At 36.0% G+C, this 18666-nt stretch overlaps 2 protein-coding genes across 4 annotated transcripts in view; both read right to left on the reverse strand.

Moving 5' to 3' along the window:
• ARL6 (ADP ribosylation factor like GTPase 6) overlaps positions 1–2088 on the reverse strand; it is a 52071-nt gene extending 49983 nt beyond the window's left edge. The window contains exon 1 of one of the 3 annotated variants that reach the window (XM_059688039.1): positions 1812–2086. The gene's annotated coding sequence lies outside the window, so the exon portion shown is untranslated. Of the gene's footprint in view, positions 1–1811 lie in introns of all 3 variants that reach the window. The other 2 variants (XM_059688038.1, XM_059688041.1) reach the window with 2 other exon arrangements.
• A 13277-nt stretch (positions 2089–15365) lies between these two features.
• Positions 15366–18666, reverse strand: part of EPHA6 (EPH receptor A6) — a 968470-nt gene continuing 965169 nt past the window's right edge. The window contains exon 19 of the mRNA XM_059688042.1: positions 15366–18203. Within this exon, the coding sequence (XP_059544025.1) occupies positions 18089–18203 (115 nt within the window). The 3' untranslated portion in view covers positions 15366–18088. The remainder of the gene's footprint in view (positions 18204–18666) is intronic.

Genomic DNA, 18666 nt, shown 5'->3' on the forward strand with positions numbered 1-18666 from the left:
TAGGGACTGCTATAGCAGTAACTATAATACACCGATGTTTCAAATATTTCCTATTACTCTCTGAACCATGATTTTTTTAAGTTCTCTAAATATTAACCTCATTTATTTGATTTATTCTCACTTCCATCTAAGGTTCCAGAAGCCTGTCATCTTACAGCTCCTTCAGTACTTTTTATCCCAGACGAGGTCAGACTTCGAAGGATGTGAGGCTCCAGCAACTTAAATCATAAGAGGCTTCCAAGACAACTGCACTTGAAAGGAGGCTGCAGCATCAGCTTTGCTTAGGACCCTTGGGAGATCATTATGGTCAGAAGTTTCTAAATGGAATTCTAATAACGTGTAGGAAAAAAAGGTGCCGTGACCATCCAAGCATGGGGCTTATAGAAGAGCCCCAGTTGCCTTCCCCAAGGAATGGGGTTGATGGCAGGTACTCCATTTGTCCTGCCTGAAACAATTTTTCTCCTTGTGTTGGAGATTAAATTTCTTTCAATCTATTCCTTTTTATCTCAGCTTAAGGATAAGCATTTGTAGGATCTCCTTTAAGCTAGCCTTTTGATATCATAAAACAATTCACACAATTTTAATTCAAAGTAAATCTGCCATAATTCACTTTGTTGTTTACTGTAGTAAAATACGGATATAAAGACATACATATATAGTTTTCCATACAATTTTGAACCGATTTGAAAAAACATGATGACTTCTCACATGATCTCCCTCTGGGCATCGACTATAAAGCATCAATAGTCAAAAGCCTGATATTGAATATTCATTTTTCATAGAAACTTGGATTGTGATTTTCCATCCGCTTTTCACGGATTAGCAAACGCCCCAATGCTTGTGACATACAACTTAAAAGACCAGTCAGTTGTTCTAAAAGGTGTAATTGCATTTATTGAAGTTGCTTTATAAACAATTATCATATGCTTTTATTTCTTAGTAATTTTGTATTTCTGTAAGGTGACTCTTGTGTGCATGAAAGGAGGGGTAAAAAGACAATTTAAATTACTCGACATTTATTTATCACGCCCTAACTGTACAGTGAGAAATACAATTAAAGTTTTCTGCACGCTATTGGATGAGTATTTCTGAAGATGGGATCAGACATCTGCATTTTAAAAAGCCACCCAGTGTTTCTGATGTATAGTCACTACTGGGAACTACTGGCTTTCAGAATGAATTCCAAACTATCACGCACGGCTTTTAAGGTTGTTCGCAACTTGGCTCCAATCTACCTTTCCCGTTTTGTATCTCACCGTTTTCCTCCCGCTGCACACCAGCTAATCAAATTCTTTTGGCTGTTACCCGAGAAACTGCTTTCTAAAGGACTACTTGTTGCCAAAGAAGTCCTAAAGAATTAGGATTTTATTCACAGTTAAGAACTTAGAAGAGAAGCTGCAGAGACAGTGGTCAGGCAAAGAAAACACTATGAGTTGTACTTCATAAACTTTAAAAAATGTTTCTAGCGTGAATTACACAGCACACGCTATCTCAAATAGACGTTTTTACTCGTCTCTCAGTTTTTGATTATGAACATGTAGTTATACTTTCCACACACCACACAAACACACCAGACTGGACAGTACGAAAACAAGCACCACCACAAAACAACACACAAATGTTGTCGGAAGGAGTTTTCTGGGGTCCCCAAGTACCCACCGCAGAAGTGTCCTTCTCCCTCCCCGCCTCTCACACGGGAAACTAACCACAGAGTGAAAAACGGGGGGCAGAGCCACCCTGATGCAGCCGGGGGCGGGCGAGGGCAAGGTGATGGGCGCCGCCGGCCACGAAAACTGTCGGCGGGGAAATACCTGCGGGCCCGGGAGCTGGCGAGGGTCGGGGAGGGACGGGAATCTGCCGCGGCGACCCTCCGCCTTTCCTCTCTCGGCCTCCACGGAAGGCTCTCCGTCCCGGGCAAAGCCGCCTCCACAAGCTGGAGAACGAGTCGCCGCCCACTCCGCCCGAGCCTCAGTCAGTAGGTGCGTGGCGTTCCCCTGGCAACCGGAGGCTCTTCCGGTCCGCAGCCACGCTTCCTCCGAGCTCACAGCGAGCCTGCGCCGTCCTCCCGCTCCGCGTCTGGAGGAGCTCGCGGAGACGCCGCCCGCCCGCGGAGTGTGAGGAAGGCGGGAGCGCCGTCCCGTGGGGCGTGATGGGAGTTGTAGGCGCGCACAGCCTGTTCGGAAGCGTGTGGCGCCTGCGGTAGCTGAGGGCGCCGCTCTCGGTTCTGGTCTTGGCGGGATATCAGCGCCCGGAACGGGCTGTGCGGGCGGCGCCCTGAACGCGGAGGAGTGTGCGCCGTTGCGGGGCACGGCCCGGCGTGGTGGCAACGACCGCTGGACGCACTGTGTCCCCTGGAGCCAGATGTGTGCGGGAGGCCCCCGCTGCCTTGCGCACCCACCCTCTTCTGGGCTCTGAGAGGCCTGGTGTTAGGTCCGAGAGAGCCCAGGATCGGGTACATGTGATGAGACAATGGACTTCCCCTGGAATTCCTCACAGATCAGCGTGCCAGACACAGATACAGGCTTCTCCCTGAGTCCACAACGACCCCCACACAGATACTGACTCCTTCCTGAATTCCTGGCTGACCCCCTGCAGCTGAAACTTCCTCAGCTGAAAACCTCAGCTCATGTCCCCGCCCCTCACCCAACCGCAGTATAAAAAAAGCGCCCCCTCCCTGTTGGTGTGAATCCACGTGCCCTGTCCTGGGGGTACGCGGGTCTCCCGGGACGCAGAATAAACCTTTTCCTTTCCTTTCTTTTCTGATTCACTGGACTCTCTATTTCTTGCGCCGCCTCCTGAGCCACCTAACCTAACACCTGGGACCCTGGGTGCTGGCGGAGTAAAGGTGTTAATGTAGGTTGGGAGAAAGACAACTCGCAGGTATGGTTCCGCCAAAGAATGCCTGCATCCTGGCTTCCCAGCTCTGATCTGCAGAGTTCCAGGAGGCATAATCTCCGGAGGGGATTACAGTCCCCGGAACCAACCCAGCAGGTGGTCAGGAAAACATTAATACTCTCAGTGCTTAAAGTTAGCCACCTTAGCTTGCAACTGGGACTTTATAGTAACAGATGATCCTCCAATTGAAAATATTTTGACATACACGTTTTCCACATTTTACTATCCTTGCCAAAGTGGAGACTACAGATGTTAGGGGCAAAAAGAATATTGGGGACTGGTTATGATTATGGGAAATATTAACCATGCTCTATTGACCATGCTTGCCTTGCTCTGGTTAAAGAAAGGGCATTCTAACTTGGTTGGAGGTTGTATGCCCCGGGGCCTGGGAGTCAACCTTGGAATGCCTTCCATTCTCATTCAAGACCTGCCTATGATCTTGGAAAGATTAACAGCTGTTGTTGCCCAAACAATGGAGTCCCACCACAGCCTGCATAGCCTACTTCCCCATGTAATCTTTGTCCTACCCTATATCAGCAGCTGGGTTATGAGGGGCTGCAGAGCAGATTTTTCTTTTTGTGGACGACCAGCTGCTCTCTCGTACAGCTGGCAGTACTGGAATAAACACTCATATATGATTCAACCCTGTCTCTGCTTAATTGGCTCAAGTAGTGACAGGCAGCATGGACCCATTGATTGTCCTGGTTACATAGTTACAATAGTTTTAAAGGTCTAGGATTTTTTTTTTTTCTGTAAACCTTTCAATCTTCCTATATAGGCATAATTCGCCACCCCCCTGCCCCACCCATGAATGGTGTTCTTGACTTAAAAGTTCTTCAAAGAGTTTTCATTTCTCATCTACTTTGTTACTGTAAGTATAGGATTTATCCCTCCTCCAACTACCTAGTGCAATTAACTACCAAATTAGTAATTAATTTGGCCTATTAAATGGAGGGTGAAAAAAGAGACTAGAAAGAATTTACAAAAGTAATGATAGGGGAGGGGAGGGTTATACTGTTGCAGAAGACCAGAGAAAAACCAAGTGACGCCTTAGAGCAGTGGTTCTCAACCTTCCTAATGCCTTGACCCTTTAATACAGTTCCTCATGCTGTGGTTGAAAGGGCCAGGACTACGCCCTCCATCTTGCCCCAGGGTAAGGGCTACGCCCTCCATCTTACCACATCCTGTGTAACAAGACACCGACTTGCGCCTGGCCAATCGGCAGGGCCCACAGTCCTTTCTCCTCCCCTTACTCCAACCCCCTATAAAACCTCTCTCCACACAGAGTTCTCTCTCTCTGCCACTTGGCTTGCCGTTGTGTCGGTGAGTGTGGTGGACGGGGAGCTCGAGCTGGCTCGAATAAAGACTCTTTGCTTTTGTATCGGACTCGGCTGGCTCCCTGGTGGGCTTTTGGGGATCTTGAAATCTGGGCATAACAGTGGTGACCCCCAATTTCATTGTTACAAATTGAACATAATTAAGGCATAGTGATTAGTCACAAAAATAATATGTAATTATATATGTGTTTTCTGGTGGTCTTAGGCAACCCCTGTGAAAGGGTCGTTAGATCCCCCAAAGGGGTCGCAACCCAAAGGTTGAGAACCGCTGCTTTAGAGACAAGGAGTGACACTGTTTATTTTCGCTGGCGAACTCAGGGAATAACTTTCCAAATCTGAGTAAGTAACATGCAGGCGGCTTCTCTTTTATATCTTTCTGGGGTCTTTGTCCCTTGAATATGGATTATGCTTCTGGTCCTTTTTTCAGGGTTTGCAAGAAGGACCCCAGGTGTTGGGGGTCTCCAGGCCATGGTGCCAGCGTTAATAACCTTCCCTCCAGGGCAGTGCAGTGTTCACAGTTTTATGGCCTCTGTAACAGATTCTGCAAGACCCGTTTCTGGGAAAGAGGTAGTGACTTAATTATAGGTTATCAAGAATGTACACTGGACTTGCTGGCACAAATCCAGATTGCTAGCCCCCCAAGTATCAGGGTTACATTGAAATTAGCCCTTTTTAGCCTTCTCATGATGTGTATAATTATGGGATGCTTTTTGTTTTGTTACTTTTCCAACTGTGGCTGTTATTTTTTCAATGAAAAAAAAAAGAAAGAAAAAGAAACATGGCCAGGGCTGGTGGCTGTTGAAATGCAAAAACTAACAAAAAACAAAACCCTTATATAGTTGCATAGCCAAAAGAACTGACTTACAAATGTCTTTGTAGTAATGGAAATTGCAAATATATGTTTTCGTCCTTATTCTGTGACCTTAGGCCAATTAATCCTCCATTATGCTTTAGTAACCTCATCTTCAAAAGGACTATTTGTCTCATCTAGAGGTTTTGAGGAAAAAATAGGTAACAGAAGTATATATGTTTGGCACATAGCAGTTATTAAATAATTTCCTGTCTTACCTTTGTACTGAAATTTTTATTATATGGATAGGATTTTTAAGTGTGGTGATTCTTTAACTTCTTGCTCTGTATGTCCAGGCATTATGACTCATGTTGATAAGGGATGGTAACTAATTTGCTTTTAGCCATAATTTGACTTTTTTTTTTTCTTTCTCTTAAACATAGGCAGAAATCTTATGTTTTAGAAAACTTTAGTGGACAGACTTAATTTTTCCTGTTTGGAGTTGCTATATTCTGCCCCTAGGTTGAGTTCTATTTTTGGGTAGTGAAAGGGTTAACTGGAGAACATAAGGCTTGAGCCTTATAAAATCTAACAAATGTCAAAGGGAAAGCTCATTCTACAAGCCGAAGCCTTGCACAAACATTCTCCCCTTGAGTAATTATTTTATAGAAATGCCTCAAGGCCATAATTCCTTACAGCCCCCCCCCCACCCCCCCCTCCCGCCAAGGAAGGACGGAAGGACGTCTGGCACCAGCAGAAGGACAAAGGGCAAGGCCGTAAAACTATGGACCTGATATTTGTGTCAAGCCAAAGCCCCGGCTGTAGCTTTCCCTGAGCGCATAAAAAGCCTGCCCCCCGCAACCCCCCCCACCCCTAATTCATCGCTGGCTCTTTCTTGAGTCAGTCCACTTGCACCCACATGACATGAATAAATACCATTTTTTAAAAAAAATACATTTTATTTATTTTTACAGAGAGGAAGGGAGAGGGATAGAGAGTTAGAAACATCGATGAGAGAGAAACATTGTGATCAGCTGCCTCCTGCACACCCCCTACTGGGGATGTGCCTGCAACCAAGGTACATCCCCTTGGCCGAAATCGAACCTGGGACCTTTCAGTCCGCAGTGTGACGCTCTTATCCACTGAGCCAAACTGGTTAGGGCAATAAATATCATTCTGATTACACTGAACCTTGAGTTCATTCTGTGTGACCCCGGCCCAACCCTGAACCTTTTAGTTAGTACAAAACATTTGGTGAAAACTAGAAATATAATGGAGAGATTGAATATCTAACTTTTCAGTAAATTTAGGCAGACATATAATTATTTTACCAAAAAATTAGCTAAATAAATAGATGAGTATAGTTGATGTGATGACTTATGATTATTAGAGATGAAATAGCCACAGCTTACTCAATATTCTAGAAAATGCCAGTTTTGAAAATATCAATTTTAAAAAAAGTAAATATTTCATATGTTGAATCTGTTTGGTGCTTTGCCAACTGAAACAGCTTTCAAGAGTACACTCAAGGCTCAGCATAAAAATTGTTCCATCTTGATTTAAGAAGTTAGTTTGGCTCTCTTCATTTTGTTAGGAGATTGAGCAGTTTTAAAAATGGTATGTGATTTTCTGAAAGCTACATAAGATACCAGTATAAGGGAAGAAAGTTTCAGGTACTTTATTACCAGTTTAAATTTCATACTGGCTTTTGGAACTGTAGTAGAATGATAAAAGACGTAAGAGTGAGAGATGATGAATACAATCCTATTCTGATTAATTCATGATACTTTTTATGTATTTTCTTACCAGAAACTTTAAAAATAATATAGAAAATCCTGATTTGTAATTTAATGGAAGTTTTGGAATGAATGTTGATGGTCTAAAGCTGTTTGAGCAGTTAGACATTATGTGTATATTTTGGTCATTGGCAATTTGTATACAGTAGTGCCTCTGCACTGAACAATTTACTTGAAGGTTACAAAACATTTTGCCCATATAAAATCACTACAAAAATATGTACCAATTATGTATATTGATTTATGTGAATTTGTCTTGACCGTAATGATATTATTTTGAAAAATTACACTTATGATTTTGTACTCAGAATTTTTAATATATCTACAGAGCAGCTAAATATAGTAGATATTTAAAACAATAAAAATTAAATATGCATCAATAAATACAAAAAAGTAACAAATTCAACCACCAGAACTGTAACTTTTATTTGCTAATAGATATTGTAATAAACAGGCTTACTCCATCTGTAAGACCCTGATAATGCCTCTTAGGAAATCATAGAAAAATAAAATACAATAATTAGTAATTTGTACTTTGTACAAAAATCTTATTATGTTGCTCAGCAGGTAGTTTTGCTAAACACCATATTCTTTCAGCAAATAGATGACATATGTAATGCAGTACACCACAATCCCTCATTGAGAGCTGAGCATTCTATAACACTATTAACTTGTAAGCATGCCAGCACATGAAAATTTACATGAAACATCATAAAATTACATATTTTTATAAGATGAAAACAATACCACCTTTAAGTGAGTATGGACTACTTCACTGTTATAGTAAAGTAGGTAATAGGTAGGATTGCAGTTCTATTGTTTATACCCTTTTACTGTATTTATCTCTCTACCATATTGTGATACAACCAGAAAAGGGAACATAGGCTGTGTAAGAGACCTGAGTGGAAGGCATATATAGAAGCTCTAAAAAGTGATGTAATACCAAAGAGAAAAAATAATACAGTGCTGCATTTCTTTATTCTCATAAACAAGATCTTTCCCCGCCTTTTGCAAGACTAGATGGGTACAGTGCTAAATCCATAATCAGTGACAGGTTACAAAGAGATTTAAAAAATCACATTCTTACTTATAGGAAGGATGTAGTTTTCAGCTGTATTTTTTTTTAATTAATCAAATGTTGCTGTATGAGGGATTAAATGTCTTAACTTAGATGTTAGCTAGATATTTTGTATAAAAGTACTATTTAATATTAAATAAACTTTTAAGGATTTGTGCTGTAAAGATTTTTATAACTATTTTGAATACACTGCAACTATTCACATCTGCCATTTAATATTTGAAATGGCCATTTAAATATTAAATGTTTAATCAAATACATATTTATATGTACATAAATCTTTATATTTTTGGCTATGATAAAACAGCAGAAAAATGTGGAGAGCAATCTTATTCCATTGTTCACAATCTAATTTTACAATAAACCCAAAGAGTAAATATGCACATATAAATCCCAACACATTGAATTACGTACAGCCTATCCAGAAATAAAGCTTCATGCACAATGAAAAGATCATACATCATTCCTATAGATAGGGAGCCTTCATTAACCGAACAACCATATTGCCTATTTGTTTTTCCTAAATGACAGCTGGTTTGATGTTTTTCATGTAATGTGGAAACAAAATATTATTTTAATAAACAATTAGAGCCTGATTGTCTTTAAAAAAAATTCAAATGGGGGCTCACACCTTCCAAAATAATGTTAAAAAAACCCCAACAACTTGAGTATACAATACACATCTTTCAGGATATATATATTCATCTTTTCCCTTTCCAAATATACCTTTCCCCTCTATACTCCCTTCCCAGCCCCATATTGACTTTTATCTCTTTTTGGTAAAATAAAACTACTCACATAGTAATATCCTTACATTTCTACCACAAATCTATCAAACTATCTGCATATCACACAAACTGCCTTCCCTCCCTTTGAAGTTCTATGCATCTTCTATTAAAAACTTACCTCCCTACTTATGCTATGAATACTAACCCTTCTCCCTCTCAAGGTTTCTTCTATAATTATATTCTCTCTTGCATGACCAGTTTCCCCCTTTCTACCAGATCATTCTCATTAATATATATATATATATATATATATATATATATATATATATATATATATATATATATATATGCTCTAGCCTCCTTTCTCTAAAAACACATGAAACCAAAACCCTCTCTTGACCCCACATCTCCCTCCAGCCACTGCCCTATTTCTCTTGCTTTCTTTACAGTAACACTTTTTGAAAGAGTTGTTTATGATACTGACTCCACCTTCTTTCTGAAAATCTTAATCACTTCAACCAGGCTTCGACTTCATTACTTCACAGACACTGACCTTCTCAAGGTCTTGAATTGCCAAATCCAATGGCCATTTCTTTGTTCTAATCTTGACTTCTTAATAGTAATTAATCCAGGTGACCAAGTGCATTTTCCCCCCTCTCTACCTTACCTTACACTTCTCTGTGTCCTCTGCCTAGCTTCTAAACCATGGAATGCTCTGGGCCTCAATCGAGGCCTACTTCTTTATCTTACAGCCTTTTCCTGGTGATTTCAAAACTACATACCATCTATATACTGATGACTTCTAAATACTGATGCTAAGCCTAACTGATCTTGAAACTCTCATTTACACTTATCTATTGATATCTCCACCTGAGTATCTACAGGCATTTAATGGTTTATATGCATACAACCAAACTTTTTATTTTCCCCTCCAAACCCTTCTGCTTCACAATGGACTCAGTTTCTTATTCTACAAATGTAGAACTTATCATTTTCTCTCTTCTTCATTCTTCATACCCAATCCATTATTAGCAAGCCCCTTTTTAAAACATACCCCAAATCCATTTACTTCTCTCCATCTTTTCTACTTGCACTTTAACAAAACCCACTGGTTTTTCCCCCCTTGAACTATCACAGTAGTCTCATAAATGTTCTTTGACACCATTTAATTTTTGCTTCTGTCAGCTCATTTACTGTGTACCAAGCACACTGTTCTCCCAAACACTCCAAACTCCCACACGTTAAACTATTCCCTCTGCCTGGAATGCTCTTACCACAGATTTTCTCATGACTGGTTCCTTCATGCTTTTCAGATATCAGTTTAAATGTCACATCCTCAGAGATTTCCCTTACCACTTCATATAAAGAAGCCATAGTCATCCTATGTAACATTATTAACTTAATCATCAGTATAACATGTACTAATGTTTCTTTGTTGTGTATCTTTATCACCGGAAGGTCAATTCCATGAGACAGAGGCTTTTGCTTGTCTTGCTCACCCCATGTTGTCAGTGTTTAGAACAGGACACTGATACATGAGTGTTCAATAAACATTATTTGATGAATGAATGGACTTAGGGATAATTATGTATAGCTAAAGACATCAGTATATATTTATGAATACTATTTTAAAATTTAGGAATTATACAATTTTAGACCAGCAAAAATACATGACTTGCTTTAATTTTTGGTTTGTTTCTATTCCCCATAGTGTAAAGAGCTTTGACTAGACAAGTCATGATTTGTTGTTGTTATTGTTCTTTATAGATACCTATTTCATTTAATAGTAGAGTGATCAAGCTTGTATGGTGGAAAACTGAATGTTTTGCTTCCTCATAGGGATTTTGGAGAAAATAAGCAGTTTATACAAAGATGGGATGGCTTTTCACTTTTGTTTTAAGTATCTCATTTGGTGAAATTTAAAAAATTGATTAAATAGTAAGCAGTGAGAAGTTACTATAAAAATATATGTTTACTGTTCTGAATACACAAAAGCCAATGAAGGATTTCTTTTTGTATTTCCATTCACGAGGAAGTAAAAAGTTTTCTTTCTCCAACAGGCTTTTTGGGATATTTGGCCACTATTCAATAAAAGACGAGTAACTTTAAAAATAATAACTTCTAGCCACTATGTTATGGTATTTGCCTTCAACTTCTTTGAGAATTAGAAAGTTACAAGCATTTTGAGGCTGAATGGAGGTATAAAAAATAAAGCAGCTCTTTTAAAAACACATTTAAAACAACTGAAAACAATGGACTATTTTCAAGACAATTTACTTGAAAGAATATAAACATTTAGAGATCAAAGATATAACATAAAATATACTTGTACAATATTTTTAAAATATTTAAGACTAAAATTTATGTAACTGCATAAATGCAAGACTACTCTTTCAATTCAATTATTTTTATCTGCATTTTACATATACTTACCATCTTATATTTAATAAAGCAGGGGAAAAAACGCTTAATTTTTAATGGGAGTGATTTATTAATATGTGTAAAGTGCTTTGACAGTCTAATATTCAATGTATTTTTGTGCAAATTCTTTGATTATATATGCCTTAAAATAAAAAGAATTAGTATGGAAATGTTAACAATCATGCTCATTTGGTCTACTATTAAAATAAAAATAATAAACTTCTATTTTTGAAAATATTCCTTTTTAATTTTATATATCAATATTTTTTAAACAAATATTATTGGACTTATACTTGTTTTAGAGATTTCCATCTTTAAAATTCATTTAGTTTCATAATTGCCAATAATAGAAACATAATTTTCAGTTACTCCTTTCTAATAGTGTTTTTGTTCATTTTTAAAATTGAGGTAATTAATAGTTTTAACACAAACTCCTCTTCATGTTACCTTTTCATCTTTTCCTCAATTTTAATGGAACTTGATCTGTTTCTACATTCTGCATTCATGCTCTGCCTCTGATTTTTAAAAAATTAGGTTATTATAGAGGTATAACTAACATTTTAAGAAACATAGATTGTTAATTAACAATGATTCCTTCAGAATTCAAAATTAAGTTTGCACTGCATATAAAATCAAGCCCAAGTGTAGTTCGTGAAAACTGTCCAAAGAAATTTATATTCTGCAGTTATTAAAATGTTCAATAGCACAATCTAAGCTGGAGCATGATTAACAAAATGATTAATAATGTATCAGAACTAAAGCACATAGAGTAACATTTAAAATCATTTTCATATTTGTTAGGACTCTCAAGTATTGTGCCCCTCCCCCCCAAAGCTCACATTTCACATTTTCATTTTTTGCTCTTGGAGGCCTAAAAAACTAAAACTATATCAAAACTGTGCAGTTGTAAAAAGAAAATTAGATTTTTGCATAGTATAGATATATTCTTACATTTTTTTGTTGAATACATACACATGGTATTGGAAGAAACATTACATTAAGACAAATTAAAAACTTCAATGACAAACATTTATGCACATTAAACCTTATTTTCCAAATAAGTGCAGAAATTTTAAAAAGCTCCAGTAAGTATTTATTATTATATTGTTCACAAAATTTAGTATTGTTTTAAAGATACTTTTGAAGATATGCAATAATAGCTCTAGGTAAAGTGCCAATGCCTTTTCAAACAAATTAGATTTCACAATGCTCACGTCAATCACATAAACCAAAACATAGCTCATTCAGTTATAAGTTAGCAAAGGAGAGGCCATTGATTTTGTCGTAGACCACAATTTTAAATAGATTTATTTCAAAGACAAAAATAATGTGTGGCAATAAATAAAGCATGTACAGTCAAAGAAAAACATTACAACTTTAATATTGATATTACTGGATAAATATCTCTAAAGCACAGAAATTAGTACTTTGTATGAAAAATGAGCAAATAGAATGAATATATTCTGGCTTCTCTTTGACTGAGTGAAGATGTGTTTAAATGAAAATTTAACAAAAGCATTATCTATCTAAATGGGCACATTTCATTCTACAAATTACTAAATGTGGAAGAGAGACTTTATTATTACTAAAGCAATAGAAGAGGATATTTTAAATGAGATAAAAATCGTGAAAGTGTATTGTGTACTCATTTTTATGATTTAGCACTATTCACTCCTTCAATCATGATTTCAAAAAGTTAAATGATATTTGGTCTTTCTAGAACAGAGGCAAATTAAGTCTGTTCGAAGGATGATGATCTATATAAAAGTGCATAGAGATGTTCATATCAATGTTGCTTGTCATGTAAGCTCACATTTAACTCATGAAAACAAGGACGTCTATCTTCAGAGTTAATAATTCCTAAATGTAAAATTTGATTTAGACATATGAAAAGTGAAATTTCTCATGTCCTTCGAGTTTTCTTTATAATAACATATTATTTTGGAATAAAGGTAGTTCTGCCTTCAATGAAGACTAATGAAATGGAGACTCTGATGCGAACTAAACAGGAATCCCGAAGCAGGGTTGTTCTCCTTTTTTTTTATTTTATAGAACACTTAATGCCATATCTCAGTTCTGATTTATTAGTTGAGTTGATAACTTATTATTTTAACTGAAAGCGAATTTATGATGACAAATTAAAGACAACCAGAGGTTACAAATAATGGAGAAACATGGGTAAGGACAGAGCTTTCCTTGAGAGATTTTTGCTAGTTCTGATACTTTTCTAATTTACAGCTCCCAGGAAATAGTGCTCTTAATCTGTACTTTATTTTCTAACCTAAAGTAGAAACTACATCTTTACATTACATTTAAGAGCTATTTTTCATCTTCATCTGTCATGTGCTTCTTTAAAGGTGGTGGAATTCTTTAAGATTTTTTCTTTTAAATGAAACATGTATAACGTTCTCTTAATTAAAAGTTTTCTTAGAGATTTAATATTCTGATTAACCAGTACTGAAATTCAAGCAAGAACCTTCCTTGGTTTTGTTTAAAAAGAACTTCTCTTTCAATGGGAAAGTGCAAACATAATAAAATGCAGGGGATTTGGCATCATTGAGAACACAAAACTTAGTACTTGCCAGATTATTTTTTAAAAGAGTAAGTGTTTTCTTTTACTAGTGCTTTACTATCCTTAGTAATTGAAAATTTTTCTTTTAATATTTTCTTTCATTTTTAAATACAGTAATTTTGAATCAACAATGATAAGCTAAAGGTAGACTTTCAAATCTATTCTAAAATCCTATAAAAGCAAATGCCAACTGAACAAAAATCCTTTTTTAAATTAAAAGTAAAGAACCCAAGGCTTTCAATCAAGATGTAAATGTCCTTTTAAAGACATTTTATATAAATCTATCATTCATTTGAAATTTGAATTAAATTATTTGTAGAAGAAAGATAATTAGAACTACATTTTGATGACCTGGATCTTTTCCCCCCAGAAGACACGAATATCATGTCATCCCCTGATAACATAAAATAGTATTTTTCATGCTAAGAAATCTTTTAAATACCTAATATTTTTTTTAAGGGAACAGTAAGGGAAAGATGGAGTATTTATTTTCTTGCAATGAAGGTTTTTGTTTCTTTATTTCACCTAGTAATATGTTAGATAGATCATGAGTAATCATCTCTTTCCCTTGTTAAATGTATCATATATGAAAGAACTTTATGCAACCATTGCAGGTTCATACTTATTCTTATATTTACTAAGATTAGTGAATTGGCTTAGGCAAGAGATTACTAAAGAATTGTTTTTAAAAAGTGTCTGATGTTTTCTAATTAGTAACACCTTTGAGGTACTGAGTCTACATACACACGAACAGAAAATATGGCCATGAATATATCACTAACTGTGAGATGACAATAAGAGTCTTTGATTCTTTTAAATTAATAATAAATTTCCTTAGCAAAAGCTATAGAAAAGGGTCATCATCATCCATTTTTGCAATTACTTTCCAAAACACTTAATTTACAGTTAATGAAAATCCAGAACGCAGATGTTTTGTGACTACAAATGCTCCCATTTATGTGGTAGGACCCAAAATATTAAAGTATGATATTTGCAACATTTCTTCTTCCCTCCACCCTCAGCATCTTTTATGGAGACCTATAAGGTCTTTTTGGACTTGCTCTGCTACCTTTCTTTTGCTGATAAGGGTAAGGGGTGTGGTAGGAGCTGAGAAATGAAAAGAGATGGGATGGAGGAATAAAGAGAGAACAGAGGGGACTGAGAAAGGAAGGTTTGGAAAAATTAATAAAGGAATAGAAAAAAGATACCTAGTATTCATGAACCGTTTGCGATAAGAGATTTAACTGACTGCTTTACAGAGTAGAAATTGGGTAGGGGAAGAAATAAAAATGGATTTTTAGGGGAAAAAGTCACCCTTCAGAAGACTTTCTATAAAGACTGCTTTTCAAGGATTGGATTTGGATTAGTTTTCCATTCCTGAACTGAGGCCCTAAAGCTGAAGCTGGAAGTCTGTTTTATTTACGCGATAGCTGAATAGATTTTGAAGGACAGTACAGAGTGAAATAAGAGAAATCATCTTGATTATGGCATGCATAACGTACTTATCAACAGTTATAACAGCGCAAAAGTGCTATAATTATTGATTCTGGTTAAGCTAATAGCTTTGCAATTTCTGACTTTTTAAATTTGATGATTTATGTACCTAATCTCGATTGTGCATTGTTTTAAAATTTTTTTCAGATATGCCTTATAATATGAGAAAATGAGTTGACTACAGACTGGAAATTGACCAACCAGAGTAATAGATGAAAATCCAAAAAGACTCTCAGTAGTGTAGATAAGAAAATTTAAAATAATGCAGGTACATGAATATATATGCATATTTTAGTTATCAAAGATTTTTCCTGAAGGCTTGTGATTTATGGAAGTTACTCATTTTCTTCCTATAATTAAGTGCTATGCTTATGCATATTAAAGTTTTAACTACTGAATATGTACACTAGTAAATCTCAAAATATTTCATGTAAAATTTTCAAACATATTTGACAACATAACTATTAACATTCCTGCATATTATCATACCCTTGGGATCATGGACTCTGTGATTGATAGGCAGTAAAGAAATAACTTTATTTTTTAATGTTTCAGTTTAATATTGCACACATATTTCAACCTTGCTCTGACCATAATGAGGTTCAAAATTACACTCAGGATTATCATGCTTATAGTTCTAAAAAATGTAAATGTAATTTTAAAGAGGATTTGGGGTGAGAGACAAAGTGAAAAGACAGTTTATAAAACTAGATAAGGATGTTAGGGAAGAAAAAAAGTATAAATTAGCAGATATGGATAGAATCAGACTTTTTTAAGGAAAAAATTTCTTAACAGAGAACTTCAATGTAGCAAACACTGAATGCTTTTCCTAAAGAAATTTAAAGATTTCATCAAAGTATACAGATGTTGCTGACAAAGTCCTATGGAAGACCATAATTATTCTATTCCTTATTTTTCTAAATACCTTTTTTATTGTATTATAAAAATAAATATATATGGTTAATAAATTTAATCTGTTTTACATCTGTTATTTATGTTATTATTTAATATATATTTGAAGACAGGTAAATGTGGATATTTTATATTTCCTCTAAATGTATTCATATTTGTGTAAATGTATCAAGCAAACTGCAGATAGTTTGAGTGATGTGTGACCATGCGGGTGATGGCTGGAAAATGCTGCTAGCTATTTCTGATAAACTTACTTAAAAAGTGATGGATTTCCTACTTTTTTCCTTTTTAGTATACTTCAAGGAGTATTTTAAAGACTCTTCCTTTTAGCTCTATACATTTTTTTTTTGAAATGAGACAAATTAAGCTGTGGTAGGCAAAAGTCAGGAGATAAATCATTAAGAAAATAAATATGTGGAAAAGTGTAGACTAACGGGACAATCAACAAATCTGAAAAAAGATAAACAAAAAAAGTGAATCTCCTTTAATAGCAAGAAAGCTACTGCCACCAAAAAATGTGATTTAGGTAGGAATCTGAGAATGTGGGTAGGCACCTTTATCCATGTGATCAAATAAAAACTGATTTATTACATTAGCATCTTTAGACAACCCGGCCTTTTGGTTTTTCTTCCCTAACACATTCTCCCTACTCTTATACCTAGCACAACAGTCATTTTTTTTTTTTTTAGTTTCACAAAGAACAGCTGATTTTATAATTGAATTTGTTCATAATACAGCACTATTTTGATAAGCTGACTCAGCTTAATTCACTAAAAAATGTATTTGTCTTTTCGGCAGCCTCCAAGAAGATTATGACAACAGCATACCTTAGCTGTTTCATGTTTTTATGTTACTGTATTATGAACCCAGGTTGACACAATATCTATGTATGTTCATGTGTTAGATCAGTTTATGTTCTCTTTGGAGTATGCAATGGCATACCTGTCTCTTGGAAGGTTTGGAAAACAGCTCAGCATGTTCATGTAACTTATTTTTATGAACAAAACCACAATTCTTAAGCTTGCAAAATGCACTAATATCAAATGGTCAGCTACATGTGTTTATTTTCTTTTGCCACCAGGCAACTATTATTAAATCCTGTTTAAATTAAATTAACATTTTAACATTAAATCCAAGGCTATAATCTTAGAGCTTTTATTTCAAGGAATTCTACTGAGAATAATTACTTTTGGAAAGTTGTGAAGAAGAGCCAAGGAAATAGTCATGGTTTTATTCTATACTTCACTCTGTGAAAGCCTTTAGAGCAAAGGACTCTGTCATGGTCTTTCAGAGGTGATCTTTATAAGGTAGTAGAGAAATGTACTATAGTACTGTAGTTAGTGAAAAATTAGAGGGGGAAAGCCTCTAAACTACCACCTACCATGAAATATGTAGGACACTTTAAAAAAAATAGACAAACCCAGCCTTAGAAGATCTAAAAGCACAGTATGTTTCTCCCTTTCCCTCCCCGATAACCCCCTTCTCACCATAGTCACACCTGACAAGAATTCACTACATAAAACCATTGCTCATTTCTGTAAATCTAACAACATCAGGCATCAACAATTGGACCATTATAAAATAAAATAACAATACGACCCATAGAGTTAAATATAATTACCTAACAAATAAATACGCATGTCAATTTGGAAGCTACTTGATCACAAACCATGAAAATAAGGTCAACTATTTCTTTTTCATCTACCATCAAACTCTAAATACATCATTAAGGAAGTTACATCTGGGCAAATTCCTATGTGTTAAGTCCCTGAACACTTCCCAAATGCTGTTAAACAAAGTTACACATCCATGCTGAGTTATTTACCATTGTGTAGTGATATCTGCAGTGGGCCAGGGTTTTATTTGCAGGTTATTCAGGGAGGAGCTATGAAGCATGATTTAAAAATCCAGGTTGGAAGCATAAACAAGAGTGTGTGCCCTGTAGTCTGAGCAGGGGACAGCAGTTTGTAAAGTGGTGTTTGGAGATTCAGAAGAGCGGGTAGTAGAGAGGATATCTTTCATTATAGAAATGCTGAGGCACAAAACACCGGTGCTTGTAGTCCTTTCATACATGAAATCCTTTCTCCTGTATGTGCATCATGTGTAAACGTAACGTCTGTATACTGCTGACTATTCGTCTCTGGTGTCCAATGAGTATGACTCCAATTCTTCTAATGTCACTGAGAGAGAAAAAGAGAGAGAGAGAGGGAGAGAAAGAGAGAGGAGGCAGGGAAAGAGGGGGATAGAGAATAGAGAATATGAACATTTAGATCTGAGATCTTGCCAACTCCTCTTTACTTTTTTCTCTCGCATAAAATTGTGTTTTCAAATTTGGGGAATATCCAAGACCTAAGTATGAGAGAGAGGAAATAAACATTGAGATATGGCAAATATGCAACATGTCTGATTTGCTTTATAAATTTGCCAAAAATTGTATAACTGGTAAAGTAAAAGTTTAAGAAGACATATAAATGAACATTAAGAGTTTGTTACTTTTTTCTTCTCCCTGGTGCCAGTTGAGTACATCAATTTAACCTTAAATTTAAGGAAAATTTCAAATTCAGGTACTAATGTAATATTCAGACATGTCATAGCCCTAAACATTATATAATTTAGGTAATTGTATACATTTTCAACAGTGTT

Source organism: Myotis daubentonii, chromosome 3 (assembly GCF_963259705.1).
Source record: "Myotis daubentonii chromosome 3, mMyoDau2.1, whole genome shotgun sequence".
Lineage (NCBI taxonomy): Eukaryota > Metazoa > Chordata > Mammalia > Chiroptera > Vespertilionidae > Myotis > Myotis daubentonii.